Genomic DNA, 10,746 nt, shown 5'->3' with positions numbered 1-10,746 from the left:
TCTGTCCAGTCACTGTCCGCAATGTCACTGAGGTTGGCTCCAAAATGGTCCCCACTGGAACAACGTCAGTTCTCACCAGCGTGGCTGTAGATCCTGTATCCACCAACGCCGGGCATGAAACACTCCCAACCAGCAACGGAACATGGCAACGATAGCCCAGCTCTGTCCAGCCTACAGTCTCCACAGCATCGGCGTGCAGGGCAGCAACACTGTGCTCCTCCCTCAGGAAATGCGGCTCCTGGTGAGTGGCAGACAGGGCCCGTGGTACCCGGGTTACACGGGCCCTCTATCGTTTCCCTTCTGCTCCTTAGCCTTAAGACAGCGACGCAGGATGTGACCAGCCTGACCACAACCCCAGCAGGAGGCCGGAGGTTCACGCCGTGTATCACGGTCCCAGGGACCAACTGACAGATTCCTTATCGCCTGCACCAGCTCCTCCGCCCATGCCGGTTTTGTCTCCTGCATCACCACAGCAACAGAAGCCAATGCCCCCTGGGATGTGGATTGCCCCATGCCACCAGTGGCAACCTCTCTCTCTAAGGCTAATTCCAGTGCCCCACTCAGAGTCACAGGACGCACAAGCTGCACATGCAGGCGTAGGCCAACAGGAGTCAGGGCGTGGACAAACTGATCACAGATTAGCTCACTCTGAGTCACACCTGGCAAACTGGCATATGCACGCCTGCCCAAGCTCTCAATGTCATGTGCCAGGGTACGGAGCGATTCACCTGGCTTTCTGACCCGGCGTTTGAATTCACAGAGCAATGAGTCCTTCAGATCAAACACTCCATATAGTCTCTGTAATTCACCCACCAGTATAGCATAGTCCTCTCTCTCAGCAGGGCTCAGGAGCAGGAGACATGTAGCCGTGTCCTCCGTCAGCGACAGGGCCAGCTGAACAGCCTTAATCCGGTCTGACCAGCCTGCAGCGGATGCCAGCAGTTCGAACTGAGCATGGTAGGCAACTACCTTTGCCAGAAAACTTTGGCGCCGACGAGCCGGCCATAGCGAGCCGCAGGGCGTCGCCGTCTTTGCTGAAAACACACCGGGCCCCGCCGCTGTTGTGGTGCAACGCCGAACACTGAGGTGAAACATTGCTTGCATGCATTTCAGCATTCTCCGGCATGGCTATCGCACAGTCAACAGGTTCAGTCTTCACCCACCGTTGGCCGCTTGAATAGGGAACCATAGTCTTTACGACGACCTGAGGCAGCAGCAGTGGGGCCGAAACCCGAGCTTCTGACACCAATGTAATACTCTCCGTTCCTACACAAGCAGCCAGACGTTCTTGTGGTATCAATGTCCTTTTATTTGTAATAGCTTAACAGGCTTCCATGCTGTTGTTTCAGCCACAGCACATGCTACCGAGCTCTTTTTAACTCCCAACATTCAACACTCAACAACAACAACTGCCTGCTCTTCCTCGCTCTCTCCTCTCACACACCTCACAGCGCCCCCCTCTCACATTCTTTCAGGCAGAACCATATAACAGGATGCTAAACATGTAGAACCATATAATAGGATGCTAGACATTAGAACCATTACATAGCCATTACAATGCTTTATAATGTAGTATGGGACTGAGGCACATCTTGGAGTTACAACCTATGACCATAAACATAAGCTGTAAGTTGATTTGACTGTTTGAATTTTGTGTCCATTTAAAAGACAACAGTGTTACAGTTCAGAGCCCCTCTTTGGAAATGGTGCTGTTTCATGCCACCTTGTACAGTTTCTCAAGAAAGGTGATCATGTGTGTCTGGGGAAGGACTTATTGTGGTTCCAGCAGATATACACATAGAGCACAACCAAAGATCCGAATTGAGTTGCAAACTCTTCAGAAGCTCAAAACTATACAACTGTTAAACTGTTTCCACAATTAAGCGCCCAACCCCCCCCCCCCTTCCCAGCTCAAATGCACTGTAAGAGTGGCAGTGGATATCAACTATACAGCGCACACACATACACAGCCTCATCCCATCTTACTAAAACCCATTCATATCACCACCGATATTGTCATTTACATAATCTCACAATATCTATCAACACAATCGGTAACAAAGGACAAGACTCATGCCCACCGCACACCCACACATACACAAACTACACAACCAGTAACAGCATGAAAGACAATCCCCTTGAGAAACAAGTATTTTGCGCCAAAACCTCGAGGAGGGAAATTGTGTTAAGCGATGTGTGAAACCTCCGTAGAAAAGTGGATAAATTGAATGCAGCTAAAATTTCCTATTATGTTCCTTAATGTCTAGTGTGTGGGGGGCTGTAAAGGCTTGACATCAGAGGCTGGGCAGTCCCACAGAGAAGTGGCTTCTTGGTAAAGAAAGGAATTTGTCATTCAAGCTACTAAACTCTTAAAGCTCCTCTAATGCGGTCCAATCAACCACCTCTAATGTTCACAGGCAGGCTTTCTCTCTGCTCAGACTTCAGGCTCTGCTCCAATTTTACGCCTCCTCTCTGAAAAGGAAAAACAATCTGGATTACCAGCTGTGTGTGTGTGTATGTGTTTGTTTTAAACTGTATGTGTGTTGATGGGAGTAGGTATACCTCCAGCCTCTCATCCCATAGTGGTAGTGTTTTGGCTTCAAACGCCTTTTGAAGTCCTGAGTGTTATCTGGGTGTCAGCTGTGGCGAGGCTGGTCAAGCTGGAAGAACAAGTCCCACATACACACAGCCTCTGTGTCAGATAGTTGATGTGTGGACAACTGGAGTCATTAAATGAAGTCATACGTTGTGATTTCCCTCCATTAAATGTGTGTCCTTGCACTCACACTTCAAATATGGCTATGTGTGGAAGACTACCAGCTGCTAAAAAAAACAATATAATTATGTGAGTGATTACTGGCGGTCACCATACGCAAAAACAAAAAGTCCACATGAATGGTACTTTCACACATGCAGGCAGCTCATCCATCCATTCATCAACACAGAAACAGGAAGTTACACAGAGCAACATTTGCTGTTGCTCTGTGTACATGAGCGTATCAGTGCACTGTGCACTCATACACACTGTTAGAAATTAACCCAATTCTTTTGTTGGAAGCACCAGAAGTGAAGACAGGAGAGGTCTGTTTAAAATCAACAAAGTTTACTGAATGTCTGATCACAGGTAGGCCTTACAGCGCTGGGATCAGGGAGATAGAGCTCCCGCCGGAGTTCCATCCACTGACCCCGAATTAAGTTCTTACAATACATTTTATCTTCTTGGGCTGCTCCGCCCTGGACAGGGGTGCAACCTTCAATAGTTTGTGATCCTATTGGTCATTTGGTGTGAGCCGGAGCTCGCACTTCCATGTTGGAATATGGTAAATCTAGGTATGTGTGTGTGTGTGTCTCAGGTGGTGAGCCCCTGGCCTCTGCAGGACATCCCAAGACAAAGCAAAGCTTGGGATATGCTAAGTGGGTCGGGGTGTGAGTCTAAAACAGGCCTTTGCTAAAATGTAAATAGGCTGTCTGGTCACAAAGAGATGCAGACATCCTCCCTCAACAGAAATTACAGCATTCAAAGTGGGCAGATTCTACTTGATTCTCATCAAAACAATTGTAAGATATATAAGCAAGGAAAATAAATGTATTAAGAATAACCAAAGCTCAGTAGTTCAGGACAATCATCAATACAGCTGTAATATGTATAGACAAGTAAGATAAAGTTATGAAAGGGAACTAAAGGTATGAGAAGTAACTAAAGCTTATAAAGTAACTAGAGTCTATAAGACTCAAATCTTACAACACCCTGGTGGTATTTGGTTATATGAGTTACACTTTTATTTTCCGGAACATTACACATGCGCACACACTCACACTAAGTTTGAAACATACTGTCCACTCATTGAAACGACGCAGCTCGTCGAGCACTGGCAGTTACATACCTACAAGAAAGATTATTGTGAACAGTCTGGTGAAGGCAGAAAACTGTGGAATGTGTTTTCATACAGGTGCTTAGAATTCCAATTTCTCCCTCACCTCCCGTTGTGATTTTGAACCAGACCTGGTGTATTTATTTCATATTTGATCATTCTACAGACTAAAGTTGTTTTTCCTGTTTCTGGTCTTGTGACTGAGTGACGTATACAGACACAGTTTTTCTTTAGAGAGCAAATATGTCTGAGTTTTACATAGAGTTCAGTTGTGGAAACTGAAATATTTAGAATTATTTATTTCAACTTGAGTTTTAGTCTGACTTTGGATTGAATTGTTTTGGATACAGGGATACACCACTGATGATTCATGCTAACAGATCTCCTGCAGGTTTCTTCACCCAAGCTTTTTGACTTCTTACATTGTTAGTTGTACACCAGCGATAACTGGTAACTTGACTTCACTTCCTTATTTCATTTCTTAACTATGATAACATTATAGAAGTGCTGAATATGATTATTACCTAGAGCTGGTTGCGGCAGCTCTTTCTAAGTGCAAATTTAGCCTAGTTACACAATAACTTACAGGAGGTGTTTATTAAGAGGAGCTATCAGTATTAATAAATTAAAATACTGAAATATTTCTTAGAGATTGTTTTTTATAAAATATTTACACCTACTCACTGTCAGGTAAAACTATAAGCTAACTTAGTTTACCAACAAACAGTAAGGTCAAAGTGTTTATTCGTCATATGCACAGTTAGGAAACATGTTTCCCTGTACAATGAAATTCTTACTTTGCCCTCCACATGAATGCCACAAAATACAAATGAAATATAAAGTAGATAAATAATAAAATGATATTGACCAGATCTTGGTTAGGCTCTTAGCCTATTTATACTAACATGTCTACTAAGTGGAGATTAACCCTAAAGATAAGACTCTGCATTCTTACATACAAATTTACAGATCAGTTATTGCTAAATATTTACACCTAGAGTCTGCCAGTTACAAATGCTGCATAGCTGCAATACTGTAGCTTACTGACTACACAAAAAATATTAGTGTATGAAAAAAATAATACTAATGGAATGAGGTCAACACAATTGACCTGACAATGTTGATAAATCACAGTACAGATTTTCCTACAGATGTTTTACACATGATTAATGTCTTAAACATTTAAGTTCTAATGGTGCAGCACAGTTGAGTAACAGTAGTTTGACACTAGCTAGAGCTAGACTTTACACACAAACTTGCTAATGCGTTTACAAATGCAACATAGTCTTGCACTGTGCAGCGTCCTCACAGAAAATATTTCTTCCAACTTTTGAGATCTTTTGTTGATTCATCTTCCCTGGTTGCATCTTTGACCTCTAAACTCGGAGCTTGAGTACAACCTAAGATCCCAGTGCAGAGGTCTTCTGCTCAGGCTGAAAGACTAAATGCTCAGCTGACACAACCGCCTAATGACAGTTGGGAAAGGGTGACAAAACCACATGCATCAAAGCTGTTTTGTTATTTGGATAAAGATCAATGTGTTTGTTTATTGTTGATTCATATTCTGGCTGTGTTCATTATTACCTGTCGTGTGTCTGTAAACTATTTTCATTACGCCACTGTTTACAGACATTGTGTATGTGTGGTCTCTTTGGTTCACAGATGTTGCAGGTGTGTCTGTATGTCCTCCAGTAGCTCTGGACTGGGGCGTGGGCCTCCTGTGTCAGCTGTTTGAGCTGTGGGGGCAGGTACCCACAGGCATCTTCGCTCTGACAGAGTGGCTGCTGGGAGAGGAAGAAGCCGACGATGAAGCAGTTGCAGATGAGGCTTCGAGTGTTGTGAGTATCTGCTGTGGACCTTTGTTACACAGAAGCAGGGTAACTTCACAAAGTTGTTAGTGTTAAAGATGACATTTTAAAAAATATTTTACTGTGATTGAGGGTTATAATAAAACATTGGTTAACACTATATTAAACTTGTAATTCATGTTGGTTTGACATGGTGTCTGTAAAGTGTGGAATGACAGGGACAGATAGCACTTCTGTTTCAAAATACTTTTTTATAGCTGCTTGTTTAGCTTGGGTTCTTGTGTTATTGAGTTCTTTCTACCCAATACTTTACAGATGCTTTGTTAAAGAGCTGAGAGGAAGACAACTGTGAGCAAATAACTGCAAATTTTGGCTTATTGTGGCTGATTGCCCAAATATCTTCCGCTGTCAATTCCAGGGTGTTGTATTCTTAAAGCTGCACTAGTCAGTATTTTATACTGTGGGTCACATGACTGTGCATAATGTGAACTGTGTCACTTATAGTGACAAACAGACTTTGCAGTGTTTTTAAACTGATTGTTTAGATTTGGTAAATATTTGATTTACAGTACATTTGTCAGTTGGCCAGAAACATGATGCAGTGATGTTGCACTATGTCACAACTTGTTCCACTTCCCCAAAGAGGCTTAAAAAACAGTCAGTACAGGTTTAGATTGACCTACAGTAAAGGGACTTTTTGCTTGTGACCAGGACGAAGAGGACTTCCTGTTCAAGAAGGGGGATCTGAATCTGTGGGCTGAGCCAGGCCAGTGGTTGAAGCTGCTTCACAGAAAACTCACCTCCCTCATCCTGACCTTCAAGCAGACTCAGCAGCCAGGGCCCTTAGAGCCGGACCAGGTCCACCGAATCAGCGTATTGTCCAGTCAGGCGCGAGACAAGTCCCTCAGCTCTCAGCAGGGCCTGGCCTCCCTGCCTGCCCTGTCCCAGTTCTCCTGCACCATGGAGCATGCCCAGCTGACACTGCGGCTGCAGAGGGCCACACTGGCCCTGGATGTGCTAGAGAGGCTGTGGAATTAGCAAAATTTGGTTCTAGTAGCACCTTTTTTGTTTTGTTTTTTGTATTTTAGGGAAAGTTCCTCGAAAATCAAGATTTTTCATGACCAGCTTCAGTGAAGTAACGTGAGATCACAGGCTGGCATTTTATTATCAAATCAATAGGAATTTTTTTTACTCTGTACTTTTATTTTATCTTGCACATTGTCCTCACTGATCACCATGTGTTCAGTTGTTAATGCTTCTGTTCCTTGTTTTAATTAAATATCTGAAATTACGACCTTTTCGATTCCAGTGTTCAGTGTTTCTTGAAAGAAAAGACAAAGATGAATGTCTCACTTCTTTAATGTTATTCAGGAGCAGGAAAGAAAAACTAGCAGCAATAATATCAGTATTGTGTGAATATGTCTGGGGAAGCCATAACAATAATTCACGCCAAACTGTGCACAACAACACTTGATGCACTGTTCTCATCAGAGGGCCTCTGTTGCGTGACAAACGTCAGCTACTGGGTAAACAGACTGTTCTGCTTCCTCCATGTCTACCGGGGATTTAAGGCTGGAACAGAAAAACTTAGCACCTAAACCTTCAAGCACTAACTATCAGTGGTGTGACTGTGGTGCCCGCTGAGCTTCATGACCAAGGCACGGGATTGTGAAAGCAAATGTTTGCACTGACACCTCACCAAAGTTGTATTTCATTGTATGTTTAGAGTTCTACTGTGTGTTTACACAAGGTGTTATTTTCCTTTGATATTTAATTGGCTGCATGATTCTTCCCATCGGACTGTTTTTATGCTTCCCTCTAATTTTCCTGGTTATGTAATTGAGAGGACCTCACAATGGACTACTGTCCTCCGTGTGTGTGTGAGGACTCATGCTGCCCTCATACAACTGGGCCCTCCTCCCTCTGCTGGTAGCCATGTTCCCTATTACAGTAAAACTGACGTCAGCTCAATAGCCCCCAACATAAACAGAGCTATATGATGGGAGAGTGGTTTCTGCGGACTAGGACGTGTTCAAGGGATTTCTTAAGAGCCCCACCGTGTCTGTCCTTCACATTAGAACTATTTATCACAACTTGCAAAGACCAAATAGTCCTGGGACAGCCCACAGCCTAATTTTAGGTTTGGTAGTAGAAGATTCCAAACTCTTATGTCACTTGTTTTTTGCCCGTTACTATTTTCCTTTTTTTTTTCTCCAACCAAACCGTTGAACACTTAAGAGAATATTGACTCATGTCACACAAAGAAAAAACACTTTCATAACCACTCTTCCAATTATGATCCTGTATGGAAAAGACTTAATTGTTACCAGTGTTGCATAAACCAGCAATTTCTGGTGATGTTTCACAGTTTTTTTTTGTTTGTTTTTTTACTTGAGTAGTTTGCCATTTTCATGTGAATGTTGTTGCTTCCTGGAAAGGTTTCATGCTAAGACAGGGGCAGCTTATTCTAACCGCACTGCACTCTCTGGACTGTGGTGACTGGGTGGCTCTGTTATTTGGAATAATGAAGGAAGCAGGGCTTGCAGAAATAAACAAAACATCCCTAATCGAGTACTGTTCTTTGCTCGACAGTGATCTGGTGTTTGTGTGGAGAGAAGAAACAAAAAAAGAAAAATTCTCTATAGGAGCCAGTAAAAGCATGGCACTATTACAGCCAGTTTGTCTCGACTGTCTTGCTCCAGCTCAGCAGATGGTGCCTCTGTCTTTCACAGTCATGTCTCGTGTTGCTCTCACGGGGGCAGTGTTGCTCTGCTGCTCCAGAGGACAATCACATTCCTGCAGTCTGGACTCTGAGATTTGGGGGAAAACATTTTAGAAAGGAACTTAGAAGAGTGCTTTAAAAATGATTCACCAAGTCAGGTCCATTTGTTTTTATCATGGCTCACCATGTTGTGCTTTATGGGTGACATATTTCTAATCTTAAGCTAAAGTCCGCATTTTGCCATTAAGTTTAGTTAACAATATAAAAGTGGGTCCTGTGAGTCACAGTGGGCATTGACTAGTTTTCCATGTGTAGTACACGGGGAAGGCTGCTATTGCCCTGTAGAAGTTGATTATGCAACCAGTGGATTCTAAAAATTGTGCTGCACTCTGCCTGGACTCCGCTCTGCTCATACTTGTGGTCTCACCCCATTCACGGGGAAAGGGAGGGAGAGGCAGAATTTCCTTCTATTACAATACATGTGTCAGCTTCCAAGTGTGGGGGTCCAGAGGCTAGAAAGGTGGCCTTTGTCACAGGAGGTTTGCTGCTGCATACTTGTCGACTTTTTGCTGGATGGTAGAGGATGTCTGACCAATCGTTTTGTCTAATCCTTTATTTAAATTCGCTCAAGGAACTTCTGAGCAAGGCTCCCAGCCCCGACCCACCTAGAGCTTCACAGGTGTGAATGTGTGGTTAATTTGCTTGCATGCATAGCAGACCTCACTTGATGACTCCACATTTTTTCTCGGGGATAGTCAAACCAAAAAAGCAAAACCAACTTCCACTAAACTGGTTGTGAGATTTTAAAAAAATAGGAGGGGTGTGTGGAGGAAAGGCGGGGTAGCTGTGTTGGATTTCAAGGCGTGGTGTTAGAGAATAGTCGGCCAACCGGTGAATGGAAGGGTTTTTTCGCAGAGGAGGGGTGGAGGCGGCTCCTCGCAAAAGTTTGTGCCGACTTGAGTTCGCCCCTCCCTGGCCACCGTCAGGCATTTATACCGATCAAAAAGTCTGGAGCGCACAGTAAAGCACTCTGGCTCAGTGCTTCTCCGCGGGGGCAAATAAATCATCCTCAGCTCAACAATACAAACGTGTCCGTCCCCGTCCCCCATTCTGCGGACTTTAACTGCGCAAAAACCTTTCTAAACTTTTCCACAACCAAAACCAGTCGTGGCACAAACTACTGCTCGTCGCATTCAAGGATCCTGGTTGGTCCTCCATGAAAGAGGGAGTGCGACAGCAGATTTGGGGAAAAGAGATGTCTGAGACCTTGTTGTCTAACTTCTATGACATGGACATGCTTTACAAGGTAAAATCTTAAAAGTACCAAAAGTATTTCATGTTTGCATTTACAGTAAAACACGAACGTAGAGTCAAACGCGCACTCAGCAACAGGTTGTAATGTTGCAGGCAAAGTTGTCTTAAACATGCCATGTTGTCCTAATAGCCAGAGTTGGTGCATTGTTAACTCGCGTCTTTTCTCTCCAACAGCAAGATAAATGCATGAACATGAACGCTATCCACATCAACAGCATGCTGGACAAGAAGGCGGTGGGGGCTCCGGCCACGACTCCGTGCTCCGGGGGCTCTTTCACGCCGGGATTTTTCCGCAGAAACTCAGCCAACAACGTGGAAGCGATGAACAACGGCAACAAATACTCCATGAGCTCTTACAGCAGTGTAAAGGAGAACACACCGAGCAGCGCCACAGCCCTCATGAACAAGGAGAACAAGTTCCGCGAACGAGCTTATAGCGAGAACGCAGACCGGGGCGCAGTGCAGCAGAAGCCCGGCTCTCAAATCAACTCCACCCGCTACAAGACCGAGCTGTGTCGGCCTTTCGAGGAGAACGGGTCGTGCAAGTATGGGGAGAAATGTCAGTTTGCCCACGGCTACCACGAATTGAGGAGCTTGTCCCGCCACCCCAAGTACAAAACTGAGCCGTGCCGCACATTTCACCGGCCGCCAATGCTAACGTGCAGGCGCGGGAGTCCAGGTCGGCGCGGGAGCTGTGCGGCTACGGTCAGAGGGAGGTCCTGCAGCAGCAGCAGCTCAGCTACGCCCAGAGGGACAGACCAAAGCTTCACCACAGCCTCAGCTTCTCCGGCTTTTCCACCCACCATGGATTGGAGTCTCCTCTGCTTGACAGCCCCACGTCCAGGACCCCTCCGCCACCCACCACCGCATCCTCCTACAGCACCACCTCCAGTTTTTACGAGGAGGTTCTGTCTCCCAACTCGGTGTCCTGCATGAACAGTGCCTTTTCGTTCCCCGGACAGGACTTAAAAGCCTTACTGGCGCCCCTGGCAGTGCACACCCCCAGCGTCTTCGCCAACAACCACTCCGC

General features: G+C 45.0%; 2 protein-coding genes across 3 annotated transcripts in view; both read left to right on the top strand.

Moving 5' to 3' along the window:
* thada (THADA armadillo repeat containing) overlaps positions 1-8,171 on the top strand; it is a 216,528-nt gene extending 208,357 nt beyond the window's left edge. Inside the window, exons 37-38 of one of the 2 annotated variants that reach the window (XM_020624135.1) lie at positions 5,535-5,710; positions 6,392-8,171. In XM_020624135.1, the coding sequence (XP_020479791.1) occupies positions 5,535-5,710; positions 6,392-6,718 (503 nt within the window). In that variant the 3' untranslated portion in view covers positions 6,719-8,171. The remainder of the gene's footprint in view (positions 1-5,534; positions 5,711-6,391) is intronic. The other variant, XM_020624136.1, reaches the window with a different exon arrangement.
* Positions 8,172-9,374: 1,203 nt separating this feature from the next.
* The window catches only part of LOC109974115 (mRNA decay activator protein ZFP36L2-B-like), a 2,330-nt gene continuing 958 nt past the window's right edge, over positions 9,375-10,746 (top strand). The window contains 3 exon segments of the mRNA XM_020624139.1: positions 9,375-9,708; positions 9,891-10,362; positions 10,365-10,746. The exon segment at positions 10,365-10,746 is cut by the window's right edge and continues 4 nt beyond it. Of these exon segments, the coding sequence (XP_020479795.1) occupies positions 9,619-9,708; positions 9,891-10,362; positions 10,365-10,746 (944 nt within the window). The 5' untranslated portion in view covers positions 9,375-9,618.

Source organism: Monopterus albus, unplaced genomic scaffold, assembly GCF_001952655.1.
Source record: "Monopterus albus unplaced genomic scaffold, M_albus_1.0 scaffold320.1, whole genome shotgun sequence".
Lineage (NCBI taxonomy): Eukaryota > Metazoa > Chordata > Actinopteri > Synbranchiformes > Synbranchidae > Monopterus > Monopterus albus.
Note: the sequence above shows the minus strand (reverse complement) of the source record. Positions and strands in the feature narration are given on the sequence as shown.